The 15917-nt window shown below is 50.9% G+C and overlaps 1 protein-coding gene across 3 annotated transcripts in view; it reads right to left on the bottom strand.

Annotated features, from left to right (window-relative positions):
• LAMB1 (laminin subunit beta 1) overlaps window positions 1-14833 on the bottom strand; it is a 74379-nt gene extending 59546 nt beyond the window's left edge. Inside the window, exons 1-6 of one of the 3 annotated variants that reach the window (XM_070071145.1) lie at window positions 14416-14833; window positions 14057-14153; window positions 13411-13533; window positions 12276-12442; window positions 9582-9717; window positions 6079-6152 (exon numbers count right to left, since the gene is read on the bottom strand). In XM_070071145.1, coding sequence (XP_069927246.1) covers window positions 6079-6152; window positions 9582-9717; window positions 12276-12442; window positions 13411-13447 — 414 coding nt within the window. In that variant the 5' untranslated portion in view covers window positions 13448-13533; window positions 14057-14153; window positions 14416-14833. Of the gene's footprint in view, window positions 1-6078; window positions 6153-9581; window positions 9718-12275; window positions 12443-13410; window positions 13534-13662; window positions 13931-14056; window positions 14254-14415 lie in introns of those variants that run through there. The other 2 variants (XM_051849688.2, XM_051849689.2) reach the window with 2 other exon arrangements.
• Between the last annotated feature and the right edge of the window lie 1084 nt (window positions 14834-15917).

The raw sequence follows: 15917 nt of genomic DNA, 5'->3' as shown, positions 1-15917 counted from the left end.
GATCCTAAAAAGGCCACATGACGTATTCCTCCCAGGGTAGAGGTGGCTGCAGGTAGCAGAAGGGGCTGACTGGGACAGAGAAGGAAGGCATTTGTTTACCATGGAAACGGGTTTAATTTATCTTCTGGCAATAAAAAGGGAACCCTTAAACATGTAAGTGGACAGAATGAAATAATCAGATCACACTTTAGAAAAATAACTCTTGTGACAGAGTTATTGCACATGGAAAAAATGGAGAAAAAATTCAAAGAAAAAAGATGACGGTTTTAAATTCAAGCAATTACAACATGGACAGAAAGGGATGGAACCTTCTGCTCTTGAAACTCTGGCAATAGTGGAATGCGCTGAAATACATGTGGTCATCTATTCAATTTCAGTGCAGAGGGAGGGAGAGGAAAGAAACAGAGGCGGCCGAGCTTGGGTAGCTGGGCAGGTGTGCTGCTAATGTCGATGGCACAGAACAGGAGCAAAGGCACAGCTGCTTACACGCGAGGTGTCCGCCTGGAGACAGCCACCGAACAACTGGAAACACTGGTCTGGCACTCAGCTATGAGAATGGAGCTTGACACATGGATTTGGGAGTTGCTGCATAGGCACAATATTTGAAACTTGCAAGTGCACCATGCATCAAAGGCAAGTCAGAGAAAAGTCAAGGTCACTGTCAAGGTCACTGCTCCAGCTGAAGCACCAGGAGCAGCTGGGCAAGAAGAAGGAAAGCCGAGCAGTGACGGCAGCAGCAGCGATTACATCCTCCACTTAACCCTCTGCCATGGAGCCACGCGTGCACCGGCTATCCAACATGGAAGACCTAGCGGCATGCCTCGGAACTCGACTGTGCAGAAACACAGCCTATCATGGGGGCCGTGCGGTCACGCAGGTGGGCTCTGCCCCAGTGTGCCTCGTGTCCTTTTCTTTTTCTTTTTCTTTTTTTTTTTGGACAGGCAGAGTGGACAGTGAGAGAGAGACAGAGAGAAAGGACTTCCTTTGCCGTCGGTTCACCCTCCAATGGCCGCCGTGGCCAGCGCACCGCGCTGATCTGAAGCCAGGAGCCAGGTGCTTCTCCTGGTCTCCCATGGGGTGCAGGGCCCAAGCACTTGGGCCATCCTCCACTGCACTCCCTGGCCACAGCAGAGAGCTGGCCTGGAAGAGGGGCAACCAGGACAGAATCCGGCACCCCGACCGGGACTAGAACCAGGTGTGCCGGCACCGCAAGGCGGAGGATTAGCCTAGTGAGCCCCAGCGCCGGCCCCCTCATGTCCTTCTAAGAGGAGGCAATCAGAACATGGATATGCAGAGGGACGAACACTTGAGGACACAGGGCGACGACGCTGTCTTCATGCCAAGGAGTGAGGCCACAGGAAAAACTAACCCTGCTGACACCCTGGCCTCAGATTTCCAGTCTCCAGAGCCATGATAAAGTCAGTCTCTTGTTCAAGCCACCCAGCCTGCGGCACCTTCTCGCGGCAGCCCGAGGACATTTAACCCGCATCCTCACGACACAGCTCTCCTGCAGAGGCTCAGGGACACTTGCTGACCACAGGCTAGGCTTGGATTCTAATGCAGGCTCACAAAGCCCAAACTCATCTTCCTCCCTTACTGGCTCTGGCACAGAAGACTGAAAAATGATGGCGAGAGAGACAGGGCCGGGGGGTGGGGGTGGGAGGGGCAGGAGGAAGAGTCATGGAAACCAAGGCCGGATGGGGAATTGGGTGTGATGGCCATGCCAGTGGGAGGCAAGAGATGCAAAAGAATGACCACTGGAGACTCAGCAAAGGGGCAGCGCTCCGACTCGGACAACACGGGCAGTGCGCGTGCAGCACAGGAGGTCAGACTACAGCGGAGGGAGTGCAAAGGAAAATTAAGCTGCTCTAGACAATGGAACCGAAATAAAGATTACTGACTTCCGAATCAGGCCCAGCGTGTGATAGCAATGTGGCTGCAAGCTAACGGGGAAACCCAACACATGCTCAGACCGTTTTTCCTCGTCCTTAGTAACCCTGATGGCTTAATACTCCAAGAGCAAGAAAATGCAAGACTACGCTTTGACAGATTCTTTGTCTTACTGCCTCACTGGTTGCTTAGGTTCTTATTTTTTTCCGCTACCCCAAAATAGAATACAATGACACTGTATTAAACTCCAGAGAGAATCAGACTAAGCATTTAGAAGTAAGGGGGAAGGGGGAAATCCCAGTGATTAACTCCACCATGTGTGCCAAGCAGGCCTGGCCGACTCCCCATGGGACCGGGCTCCAGGCTGGCGAGACTTGGGGAGGTTGTGGGAGGGAGGGGCCCAGTCTGATGCCCCTGGGTCAAAAGGGAGCAGCAGAGGCAAAGCACTGCAGCCAGGCCAGGCTCTGCTTCCTTCTCCGTTTCCCTCTGGAAACTTCTGAGTCCGCAAGGGCCATTGACAAGTCCTCCAGTTTCCTCTGGAGCTACAAAGCCGTTGGAAACCGGAACGACACGTTTTGCCTCAGGAATGGAAGCCTTTTGCACACTCTTTGCTTCGTCATCAACCTTCTCAGGCCTCATGTCCCTGTACGGTTGCCTCTGAATTTGTAACCAACAAAAGAGCTATCCGTTTGGAAACATGTGGCTATATACAAAAACATATGAGCAATATATGCAAAATGACTTTTGCTAGCCCAAGAAAATTCAGTGCACTTAGCAATCAGCTGTCTCTCATGGCAAATTTGGCTAAGAATAAAGATTTGGTCATCATCATCCTTAATTTCAGTTCCTTTCTTGTCTTCATTCCTGCTAATGCTATCAACCATCTTCCACTTACATAGACTTTCTAGTCACTGAAAACAGATTTTTTTAAAATTTATTTTTGTCTATTAGGGAGTCAGAGAGACAGGCAGAGCTGTTCACTGGTTATTCCCCCAATGCCCACAAAACCACCAGGGCTGGGTCAGGCCAAATTCAGGGACCCAACTACTTGAGCCGTCATCAGCTACCTCCCAGGGTGTGATCAGCGGAAAACAAATCAAGAATGAAGCCAGGTACTCTGATATAGGATGAGGGAGTCCCAAATGGCATCTTCACCACTAAGCAAGACTCAAGGCTCTTAACGTTTTCACTGATCAGTTTTCCTTCTACTGCTTCTAATCCCGCTCCACTTTGGGGCTCAACCTTCCATTCTGAAGAACCCACATGTCGGCCGTCAATCATGGGCCTCTTCCCAGTACTGATTGTCCCAGGCAGGCACAGGGAGCAGAGGGCAGCAGGGCATGGCAGCAAGAGGCTGCAGCTTGAAAAGACTGCCAAGTGCAGGTGGATCATCCCTAAGCCAAAAATATAAAACCTGAAATATTTTGAGAATAATATCAGCGCTCGAAAAGTTTCAGATTGCAAAACATCTCAGATTTCCGGATTAGGCACACTCAATTTGGTTGTGTGTGTGTGTGTGAGTGTGTGTGTGTGTGTGTATATATATGTTTTTTAAAGAAAAAAAGTACAAAATCCAAAACGGCTCTGGTTTCAAGCATTTTGGATAAGGATTCAACTGTCTAGTATTTTTCATTTTTAAGATTTATTTGAGAGGTAGAGATAGAGATGAATACTGAAATGTCACTCAGTAATGGCTGAAGTCAGGAGCCAAGAACTCCATCTGGGTCTCCTATGCAGATGGCAGGAACCCAAAAGCGTGAGCTATCTCTGCTGCCTCCCAGGGGCTGCACTAGCAGGAAGCTGGGGTCTAGAGCTGGAGGCAAGTATCAAACCCAGGTACCCTGATGCGGGAATCTCAACTGCCAAGCTAAATGCCCACCCCTCAGCCTTAACACTCAGGGGACTCCGGGGCCACAGGCAGCAGGTGCCAGGTCTTGAGGAGCGCAGCGTATGCGTTAACACCAGGCCACCATCAATGCTGAACTCAGCAATGAACTCCCAGAGCCTGCCTCCTCTTCTGCTCTCCCAGGTCCCTCTTGTCTATTTCTTCCTGGCCTACTTTTCTGCAACAGGTCTCACTTTCTTGTCAACGGTTTTCTATCTCCTCTAAGGTTCACCCCCTCCCTCAACAGGCGGTCAAGACCCCGACTCTCATCTGCTTTAGCACTTCCCTTCCTGTCCCTCCCTACTCGAAGACAGGGGCCAATCTGCACCGCGCTTGCTGAGCCACCCTGCCTGCCGGCCCCCCGCCAGCCCTTGGCTCTCTCTCTCTGTTTGCTCTGCCAAAAACAGCTTTTTCCCTTCCACCTCCTCACACTGAATCCTGCTCACCCTTCCTAGCCTAGGTCAACCTCTGTTGCCAAGCTCTCTCCTTGAGCCCAAGCTAAAATTAATCTCGCCCTCCTGTGTGCAAACATGTATTGTCTGGATTTCTGCTATGGCACTTGGCGCACTTGGCCATGAATCAGAAGTTATTTGCATGTAGCTCTTCCTCTCCTAGAAGATTAGAAACTCCCCCAGGCAGGAACCATGTTGCTGTCTTTATAAACCTTCCATACAGCCTAGGACAGTTTCTTATAAGGAGAAGATGATGGAATGCAGTCACACACTTACTTCTTCAGCAAATATTTGCAGAGCAATTATCACAAGCCAAGCATCGATATTTAGCAAAACTATCAAGTCCCCGCTGAAGGTCTGGGCGCCCAGATGACCCACATCCATACAGCAGGCAGGAACATGATGCTGTCCTATGAGGTACATATTCATTTTCCCATTTTCACCAATTATAAAAACCAAAGTCTGGTTATCTACACCAGTGAGGAGCAGAGGGATTCACACCCAAGTACGCCCAACCCCATAGACGTAGCTTTGCTCAACCAGACTAGAATCCAAAGGAGAAGTTTTCTCCCATCAACCCAAGTCTCACAATTTGTCCTCACTCTTCAAGTCTCCATTCAGTTACTGCCTGCTCTGTTTGATCTTCTGCGCTCAAGTGCAGAATTTCAACTTTGGCCCTTTGTATTCGACTGAATGAGAAGTCATCTGTGGACTACATGGCCCAGAAGTCCTCTGGATGGAAAGCAACTTGGAGCCGTCCCTGTGTACAAACAGACGCGCTCCCCAAAGGGAATGACAGAACCATAAACGAGGAGGAAGATGACTTCGAATCTTTTCTGCTGTCCCAGAAGGTGAGGGCAACACACTCAAGCATGTCTGAGTTTCAATCTAATCACCAGGCTCAGTGCGGTCAATGAACAGAGAAGGGGTTGGGTGACAAGGAGTGCTGAGTTATTTAGCAATAGCCCTCCCTCACCACTCAACATCAGGTGTCACAGCCGGTTACAGCAGGTTCCTGGGAGCCAAGCAGGCGGATGCAAGCTCAGATCTGGAGATGGCACAGCCCAGGGTCCCTGCTACTCACCCTCTGCCTCCCATGCCCACCCTTGTTCCTGGCCTCCCAGCCTAAGGTAGCAATCAGAAGTGAGATTTTCCCGGCCACCTGCCCACTTGGAATTCTGTCCCTGCCACTTTTTCCTATCCTGGGAGGATGTCAACAAGGCCCCTAAGTCCTACCAAAAACTAAGCAAAAGCGATTTCAATCCGAGAAGCAAGGAGGAAATTAGGGGTTGCATGCGCACCAACACGCACTTTAAACCATGTGCAGTCTGTCATTTCCAGGCAGCTGCTTAGGAAGCAACAAAGGGACTTTGTACAGAGACATTCCCCAGTCCTGGAGTCATTTTGCAACTCCAAAAGAAAACCGATGAGGAAATCCACATCGGAGAAGGCATTCAGTTCTTAAGGAGCTGTCAAACCGTTCCCACAAATTATGCAAAGCCTTCAAAACTCAAGACAATGTACTTCCTGAGCTCGGCATTAAAATGTAAACGCAGGGACCAGGGTCCTCTCTCCAGATGTTTCCCTGTGGTCTGGGAGAGCCTCAGCCCTGTCCCTCTCCATCTAAGGAGAAATACAGAGACATCAAATGAAAAGTGTGCGGTGGAGCTACCTTAGAACGAAGACGCTCTCTGGTCAGTGCTGTGAAGACAGATGTAGCTGTTCCTGCCCACGTTCACAAAACTGCCCAACTGTCCCAGTTGATGGCAACAATAACATTGAAGCATGCACTTAGACCTACTCACAGGAGACGCGCGCGTTTTGAAAGGGGCGGTGACAGTGGATTCTCACCTTGAAGGTCATTATGAGATGGGTAAAATGGAATTCTGCTTCCAAGTCCAGCTGGATAGTGACATTTTCCACACCTACGGGAGTATTTTGAAAAATAAAGGACACACTAGGATCAGCAGGGACATCCACGGGCAAGTGAACTTATGGTCTTGAATTATCTTTGTGTTTCTTCCAGAAATTCTCTGTGCAGCCCATCTTCAGCTGAAGCCAAAAGTAATAACAACAACCACCCTTTGTGATTATTTAGCAGTAAAACCCAAGTCAAAATAATTCTTCAGTTAGCCACAAATTCCTTGCTGGAGCTCAGCCTACTGCATCTGCTCACTGGAACAAGACACTTGGCAGAACGCCTTGAGTTGCTGTCAAGAAAGACATCTCTTGCTTAGGAGAAATAGGAGGAAGGGAAAACATCTTCCCAATCCTCTAAGCTAATGGGGCTCTCAAAGGGGAAGGGAGGCACTTCCTGTGCCCAGTAGGGGGTCAGCTTGCAGTGTGTGGCACTAGGACAGGATCCTCCTCCAGTACAAACACACAGGCCCCTTTCTCTGTGCAGCAGCAAAGAAAATAAACCCGAGTCCACCACGTATGTCAGTTATAAATCCAATTTAGAAAAACCTATCCCTGATGGGGAACCCTTTGGATGCCTTTCCACAATTGAAAAGCCACGCCAAACAGACAGAGAATGGGTCGGATAAACAAACTGGCCCAGAACAAACACTAACATCTTCCCTTTCAGGGAAAGCCTGAACAAACAAAGGCGCCTTTGCCCTGCGCCCTGAGGGTTAATCATCCTACTTTAACAAGCTCAGGAGGCCCCCGGAATTCCAGAGATGGAAGCCCCTCCTCCCCCAGCCCAGCCCGAGGGCCCCTAGGCCTGCTGGTTGGGTGGTAAAGGTGACTTTTTCCTGGGTTTGAGGGAGCTTCTGGGGCCCACCCTGCAGACCCACAGTGGTCTGCCATGCAAGGGAAGACAGGAATGTGTCAGGACGACTCATGTCACAGGCCGGGATGTTTTCAGGAAATCAGTAGGGCCTTTCGAATTAAACTCCCCTCTGGAAAGCGGCCAAATCAATTGGGGGGAACAAAGTGGTTACTGGAACGGATGTGAGCGGGAATGGTCCAAGCAAACACCCTGGCCATACTCACTAACCTTATCTCGCTTGTTACAAAGCACCGGTTGCACACTAACACTCTGGGCAACTACAGGTCCCTCCTCTTCTAGACTTTGACAGACTTACGGTATTGGTCTATAATTAGGAGATGGCGAAATAATGTCAGGTCCAAAGCTAGACTAGTAGCATTTCTGTAACATTAAGAATGCGCGCTGCAACGCGTGCACCAGAAACACATTCCATTTAGAGCTGCCGCCTGAAGAAGCACCTCGGCTTGCTTGCATTTATTTATTTATGTATTTATGTATTTATTTATTTATTTATACTATGGGAAGAGAAACCTACGGAGGAAATAAAACAAGATCATTCTTCTGGGATGTATTTGGTTTCAGTCGGACTTAGCAATGTTCATCATGAAGGGTGAATTAAAAGCAATGGTACATTGCGGCTGGCTCCATAGCTCAGGGGTTAGAGCACTGGTCTTGTAAAAGCAATGGCACAGGGCATAGTAGGCTAAGCCCCCATCTGCAGCACCAGCATCCCATATGGGTGCCAGTTTGTGTCCTGGCTGCCCTACTTCCGATCCAGCTCTCTGCTGTGGCCAGGGAAAGCAGTAGAAGATGGCCCAAGTCTTGGGCCCCTGCACCCATGTGGGAGACTGGGAAGAAGCTCCTGGCTCCTGGCTTCGGATCGGCGCAGTTCCGGCCATTGGGCCATCTAGGGGAGTGAACCTGTGGATGGAAGATATCTCTCTCTCTCTCTCTCTCTCTGTCTCTACCTCTCTCTATAACTCTCTTTCAAATAAATAAATCTTCAAAAAAATTTAAAAAATAAAGGAAAGCAAAGCTCAAAGTTAAAAATAAAAGTAGCTGTACATTCCAAGCCCATTGCTATGCCTGATCACTGATAATTTAACACCACCATGCACAAGCACAGTCGGTGCAAAACACACAGAGAACAGATAAAAACCACATTCATAAAGAAACTCTTTAACTGTGAAGACGAGACAAGAGACACACGCTAGGGTATAGTAACAATCGGTCTGACTTTCTAAAGAGACTAAGTTCCATCAGTCTAATCTCACCTAATCTCTTGTGACACAGTGACAGAGAACCCAAGCCCCTCTGTTTGAAAATCCCTTCTTTCTGGCATTTGAACTCTCCTGTTCTACACATCCAATGCTGTGGAAACTGATTAACTCCTGCTGTCACCAAGAACACCCTTCCCCTGGAACCACAGTACAAGGAAGCCGGTCTCTCTGCCCAGGGGCTGCAGAGGGAGCAATCTTAATCCTCAGGTCCAGGCGTCCTTCTCCAAACTGTCTTCCTCTTTCACCCGAAGATTGTGGGCAGTCAGGAAAGGCTCCTTGGCCCTTGCCTTCCAGAAACTTCTCCCTCACATTCAACTATCAGTCACGATACTCCCCTGGAGTAATCACTAGTTCTACAAGAACTCATCTAAACTATGCATGCTTTCTGAGGACCCAAAAAGCTGATAACCAATGGGAGCCCAAGGCCCACCATGGAGCAAGCAACCATCCCTAGAAACCAGCAATTATCTTGAAAACCTTCGCAGCTCAATGATGAGAAGTCTACTCCAGCAGGTCCCCTTCACAGAATGACTGTGGGGACCCAAAGCCTCCCAGCTGTGGAGCTATTTTAGAGAGCCCTGGTAGCACCCAGGTTTCCCATGGCCAGGCTGAGGTTCACTTCTTTGAGGGTTTTTTTTCATTTATTTAAAAAATAGCTATCTAGTGGGGCACTGTTAGTTAACACACACACACATACACACACACACTACTTGGATTCCGTCAGTTCCAGCATCCAAGGTTTAAAGGTATTGGCTTAGTGGTAGAACAATCATAACATCCTAGCAAAATGAATTTATGAAACCAAAACCCAAATGAAAAAGGGAAAGAGGCTGGATTCCCACACTCACTGGGGAGACTAACTTAGGGCCATATTCACACTGACACACTCTGAAAAACTGCTTCCCGGTGCTTACTCATGGCGCTGTTATCACTATGATGACATTCCTCTGTAGATGGAAGGGAGGTGGGGGCTGGGATTTTGCCCTTGTCTTTGATGTTGATCAAAATGGAAAGGTGCTATGTCTTGTGGATACAGGCCTCAGAGACAGTGAGGTCTCCCCACGCCCTCGGCCAGACTGCCCCCAGTCTATACACACACTCCCCATGGTTTTGCTTGACAGATGCTTCAGGAAGAAGGATCAGATTATACCAAGCCAAGTTAGGGCTCCAGGCAGTAAATCTCTCAGGCTGTAATTGCAGGACAGAGCAGCCAACCCTCATTACAAACACCCGAGAGCCTGTCGACTCCATCCGGGCTCCGCTCACGCTCCATGGAACTTATTCCCACACCAGCCACGTACCATTTTCAGATTGCCACCAAATCTTCAGGCGGTTTGGCGCGAAGGTGGTGACAACGTTCTCAATGAGATGGCTGTCAGGATTGAGGGTCTCGTGATAAGGATCTTGGGAATCGCATACGAAGCATTTCTTGTCCTCCTGAAAACAAAGTTGGTCTCAGGAATCTAAGAAGCAGTCCCTCCCTCCCTCCCCTCCTTGTGCACATACACACACGCACACACACACAGAAACAAAACGCAGGGAGCCCACAATGTAAAAAAATCAAACCTGCAGCTTCAAGAAAGACAAAAATGTAAGAATTCCTCAAATGACTTACATCACACCCTTCACTTTCAGCTTACTGAGTCTAAAATACCCCTGAAAATATCTCCTCGCACGTTCAAGGTCAAAAGTAAAAAGAAGGCATTGTTTCCACAGGCTACTATTTTAATCAAAATCAAATTTCTAGGCTTAAACTTTAATCTCAATAAAGAGTCGAGAAGCTTACTCTAAAGCAGAATGCAGGAGGAGTATTAGGGAATTTTTGCTGACACAAGGCAAAGTGAAAATGATAGAAAAAAAAAGAACAATTCATTTGGCCTGATTTTCTAAAATCTAAATAAGGCAGAACCAAGTATTAGGCAGAAGTATTTAAAGAGGCTTTAGGAGCTTCCAAACGGGCTTTCTTCATTTCTTCCCTGCCCAGGCAATGAATCAGTGTGGTGGCAGCACAGGGGCTCAGCTGCAAGCTATGTAGACTAGCTGAGGGATGGGGTACAAGGCTGCCCTGCCATACTGGAACCGCTACGAACTGGGACCAATTCAAAGAACCCCACGGCGGACACGAAGCAGCATGAAGACAGCTGTAGGCCTTAGAACAGCCGTGATGTCTCTTAGCTCCCAGCTCCCTAGCGTGAGGGCCAGAGCCGCCCAGGCAGTCATGGCAGAGGGCTCCCTGGTCTTCCTGTTCTACTCTGGTGGATCGCAAGCACAGCTCATTAGTCCCCTTTTCACATGGATCTTGGCTCTGCACCTCCATTTCCTGAAATGCAGATGACTTTTAAGTCTGAAAGTGATGCTAAGACTGACTATATATATATACACACACATATATATATATATATAGCCACAGACATCTTATCAACAGCAAGGGTGACATTCTTATAAGGACAAAAAAACCCAGCAGTTATATTTTCACGTTTGTACATAGTTAGTTACTACCTTTGTCCCAAAGAATTTTGAGACTGACAGGATGTACTAACTAAAAAACAAAAACCAGAAGTCAGGGATACATTGGGACCCTGGACAAAAGGAACTTCCTGTCTCCATTTTTATAGCCACTAAATGCTTGAGAAAAGTACATGAGCACGCTCTCTCTCTCTGTGTTTGTGTTGGGTCTGATTTCTGTGAAAAATCCCCTACAAATTCACGGCTAATCAAATAAACCAATGAGTCTGGCTCTGCTGGCTTTGCAGATGAGAAGCCCACGACTCGTTCTGCTCAAAGGCGATTTCAAAATCGGGTGATTCATCAACAGGATGTCCTGGCTTGTGAAGTCAGTGCTAGCACAATGTCTTAGCTAAAACTTAAATCCTAATATTAGAAAAGGCAACAGCAACTGCCTTCATTAACTCATAATCAAAGAAACTAGTACCGGAGGACAATTACCAGAACTTAAAAAAAAAAGGTGGCGGTGGGGGGTGGGGGGAGTTTCAGTATAGTCTCCCCCTGTTCAGGAGGAGGAAGCTGTCTAGACATCTCCATATAAACCTGGAAGCAAAGGAGAGGAGTCCCCTTGGGCACATTCCTTGGGTTTAGTATATCAGGACTTTCTGCTTTGTAACATTAACTCCATTTTGGGGCACCTACCATGCCAGCCACTGGCCACTGGGCCAGGTGGCTATGCAGGTGTGTGGAATAACAGGGTTCTCAACAACTGGCTTGAATCTGCCCTACCTGTGAGACTAACACTTTCCGCTTTTCTCAAAGGCCAGAGGGAACTCCTTCCTAAACACCTCGAGAAAAAGAATCCGATTTGGGATCGGTTATATTTTGCATCTTCCTTTTAAGCTGGTTTCCACTGCCTAAATACGACCCTTGAAATCTCCAATCCAGGTCCGCTTTGACAGAAAGGTAACGCCTGGAATTTCATGCCGGGTCTTCTTCCCTCAGGGTCCCACGGCAACCAGGGCAGTTAGAAAAAAGACAAATGGGTGCCAGGCGTCTGTCAGCGCTGCAATTACCTTCACGCAGGTCAAAGACTTGGGAAAAACTCAAGATCACAGCTCAGGAAATAAAGAGAATAAACCACGTTTAAGGTGCACTTCCAGCATTTACAAAAAGAGAGAGAAAAAAAAGGCAGGACATCTGGAGCCTGTGAGTAGCGGCGGAGCACTGCGCAGGGGTCAGACATGTGTGCAGCCCTGCCTTTCCATACCGACCAAGCGGGCCGCCGGCGGATACAACTGTGCAAACTGAGATGGGGCAAGAGGGTGAGCCACTAGCCTAACTCCGGGACTCCCCGGCTGGCTGGGCTTCCTATCTGGATCAAGGGCAGGATGCGGAGTCCCCGGGGCCTGCCCCTTTGGTCTGAACCGGAGAAGGAGGAGGAGGGGAGAAGGGGGAGAAGGAGGAGGGGAGGAGGGGAGGAGGGGAGGAGGGGGAGGAGGCGGCAGCAGGAGCAGAAACTCCAACTGCCTATGTGCGTCCGCCCTCACCTGCAGGTGGCTGACAATACAGTAGGGTTCGGGCTTGTGCAACCCACAGGTCGAAGTCACCGACAGCTTCTGCGCGCGGCCAATGAGCAGGTCGCCGGTGGCGGGGTAGCAGCTGCCTTCCGCACAGCCGTAGCTGAACTCGGGTTCTTGAGCGCGCACCTGCAGGGCTGCAAGAAGAGCGGGCCACAGGGATTGGGGGTGGGTACAGCTCATGCCCAGGCAAAAGGAACAAGTAGTGCCGCGGGGAGGGAGTCAGTTCATCAGAAGGCAGAACGCACACAGTCAAAAGGCACAACGGAGAGGTGCGCGCAGGGGAGGGCTGTAACGTCATCAGGTTTGCCCAGCAGTGCACAGCATCACTCTCTGGAAACCCCGCTCGTGCCCACCCTGACCTGCGGCCCCTACTAGAGGTGGGTGCACAGCATGGTCACTTAGAAGTGTGCAGAGCTGGGCACAGAGGCCAGCTGCCCAGCGCGCCCAGGGAGCCTGCAGGCACGCGGCAGCAGTGCAAGCACCGTGGGAGGGTGCGAGTGCAGAGCGCGCGCGGAAATTCACGAGCGTGGCTTCCGAGGGCGGCGCGTGGACACCGCTTCCCCCACACAAGGAGTGGGTGGATGGTCCCTGTGGCTCTGCAGTGGCTTCAAAGCTTCGCCATTCCAGGAAAGCGCTCGCTCCAGCTGTTTCTGGTGCCACTCGGGAGACAAATGGGGATGGTTAATTAAAGCCACATGGCCCCAGTCTCTTCCCAGGACTAAGCCGGCGCTGAACTCCGGCACTTTTCTGGGTAATAGGATCCTGGACAGCCCTTAGCTGCTACCCTGCCACCCCCAGGGAGCCTGCCCTCCGCAGTGAGGAACCCAGCGGGATCCCGCCGCGGGTGAGCAAGTGATTGAGCGGCCGGGAAAGCCCGCAGAAGCCGCGGCTCTGGGCGCAGAGCCCGGGGATGCGGTCCACAGTGATTCCCGTGCGCTGTCCCCAGCCGCCACCGGGCTGGGGCGGTGGCATTTTATCCTAGAGGAATAATTTCCAACCAGTCCCTTCCCCCGATCCCTCCAAACTGGAGCACACGGCCTCGGGCTCTCCTCCCCCAAACCCAAGTGCTCCCGTCCCCACTCGCCCCTTCCCCCGGAATTACCTAAGAAACTGCAAAGCAACACCTGGAGGAGCCCCATGTCCGGTGCCTGTAGCCGCGCGGCCAGGACAGCGGAGGGGACCAGGTACCTGCCGAGCCGCCTGCCTTTTCTTCTCGTTTTCCTTTCTGGAAAGGTGGAGGGAAACGGCAAATGTTCAGAGAGAGAGGAGAGGGGCCCTTCCATTTCCTGCCGCTCCCACGGAAGCAGGGGGTGGACCGGATTGGGGGAAAATCGCGCAGCCACTTTGTTCTCACCAGGCGCTGCGAGCGCTCTCCGACTCCTGGCAGCCCCGAGCCCAAAGAAGGGAATTACAAAGTTTAGCCTTGGGAGGAACCGAGGGAGGCGCCTCTGCTCATGCGCACACACAGAACAGGGGCGGAGGGGGCGGGCAGCAGCAGCGGCCACTGCGGGGAGGGGGCGAGCTCCAGGTCCCACCCCCCGGCGCGCTTCTTTTGTCTTAGGGCTGTGAGGTTTGGGCGCCAGGGTTCCCGGCGTGGGAGGACAGGCCCGGTCCGCCGCTGCGGGGCGCACGCAGATCAGGCGGTCCAGTGGGGGCGGGATGCGTTGGGGCTGGTCTCCCAGGTAGGTGTTTGGATCCCTGGCGAGGGGGCTGGTCGGGACCTACCGCGGACTCGTGCGTGTGCTTACATTGGCGAGACGTGAGTCACGAGAAGATGCCCAAGGCTACAAACTCGCACCAGGAGCGCGCCGGCTGTGCGCTCCACAGGAGGAAGGCAGGTTAACCCTTTCAGAGAGTCGAGCTGGTCAGTCTGTCCTGGACAAGCTAAGCCACCACTCCATCTCCCGACCCCAGTGTCAAAGCTTGTGCGGCTTGGGACGAATCTGACCCTACAACATCTTCGCAGGGAGGAGGGAAAGTGCCATTGGCCAAGCACCCTTTACGCATGCACTGACTCAGATCTGCCAGGGCTTCTTACTACCCACGTGGTCTCTGCATTGAATTATCCATGTAATTGGTTTTCCTTTTTTAAAAATCTACCTATTACCTGAATCGAGAAGATCAGCTAACTTCTCAATGGCCGCTCCGCCAATGACTCCTTTTCTCATCTCACCGTTGAAGGGCCGACATGGCCAGGCAGCCGGATTTCCCTCCCGAGAGCCACTTTCCCACAGCCTGCAGCAAAGCACACCCCTTGCGGATTCTAGGATTCTAGCGAAGGAGGGAGGAATCTACCGTGCACAAATCGGCCCAGGAAAAAGGCTCTCCAACAGCACTGTGTGTGTTAGAGACACACTGCTGAAAACAAGGGTAAATTGTAGCTCACCCTGCTCCTGCAGGGTGGAGAGGGGAGAAAGGCTGGCGACAGGATCCCACTACCCCTTCTGCGAATGAAGCCCAATTCTAATGCCATTAGCCGCAGAAGGAGTCAAAAAACGGGAGCTTTCTTTTGTTCTGCACTGGCCAAAAGTGCCTGGAATAAAGGAAGTGTACAGCCCCGAGATTGTGTTTGTTTTCCAGCGTCTCTGGGAGGAGGGTGTGGGTGGCTAGCCAGTTTATAACTTAGCTGCAAGGAAATCGGCGGGGGAAAGTTTAATCATTAGACCACAGAGTAAGCTGCTTTATGAGTTTATACACCTCCAGGAGGCTGAGGGAGGCAGGGGCTCAGGTCTTGGTGAGGCATTACTTATTCTGCACTTGCCCGACTGCACCCCACCCCGGGATGGGGGCGGAGTGGGGATTTTGCCTTTTCTGGTGCCCAGGAGCCCCTCGGTTGGTTGAGTGAGGAGCCCCAACAGCACTGAGAAAGCCAACACTGTTCTCAAGATCTAATGTTGCAATGGAGTGCAATGACAGGAAATGATTAAAAGCCCAATTTCTTTGGTCCTTGTTGAGCTTTTAACACCCCGTTCTGAAGTTTCACGTGACAGTTTTCCACCTGTGCACGCGGGCTACAGCGCTCAGCTGCGCCCTCGCTGTCTCTCCCTGCTGAGTCCTCTCCCCTGAAGGCTGGCCGCTCGCTCTCCTGATCGCTTCACTTAGCACTACAGAGAAAGAAGGTTTTTAAATCTCATGCGTGCATGTGCACGCACGGGGAACACAATGCTCACTCACCTTCTCATCACTCCACCTATCAAATGGTGTACCTGCATTCCTACCTTATCTTCTGTATTCCTCTCTGAGAGTGTGCCCTGCTCTTACTTATCTCCTAAGAGCTGCGCTCTCAGATGCTGTCACGTACAAACCTGCAGCTAGCTTAAGTCAGAACAAAGCACACCCTGCCTGCATCCTGCGCACCCCCCACTCGTTCCCTCCCTTTGACATCAGAGCCAGCGACCCTGAGAAGACCATCTGCACATCTGTTCCCTGCTTCCCCCAAGTCTCTCCCTAACTCGCTGCACCGCAGCTTCCATCAGCGCTGTTGGGCTTGGCAGTCGCCCTGGACCTCCAGTAACTGCCGAATGCAGTGGGATTTCCCTGCTGTGATCCTGCCTCACCTTGTTGCAGTAGAAACTTCAGGTGATCGCCCATCTTTCTACAGATCCCTTC

Source organism: Oryctolagus cuniculus, chromosome 3, assembly GCF_964237555.1.
Source record: "Oryctolagus cuniculus chromosome 3, mOryCun1.1, whole genome shotgun sequence".
Taxonomy (NCBI): domain Eukaryota; kingdom Metazoa; phylum Chordata; class Mammalia; order Lagomorpha; family Leporidae; genus Oryctolagus; species Oryctolagus cuniculus.
The sequence above is the reverse complement of the archived record's forward strand: the minus strand, read 5'-3'. Positions and strand labels throughout refer to the sequence as shown.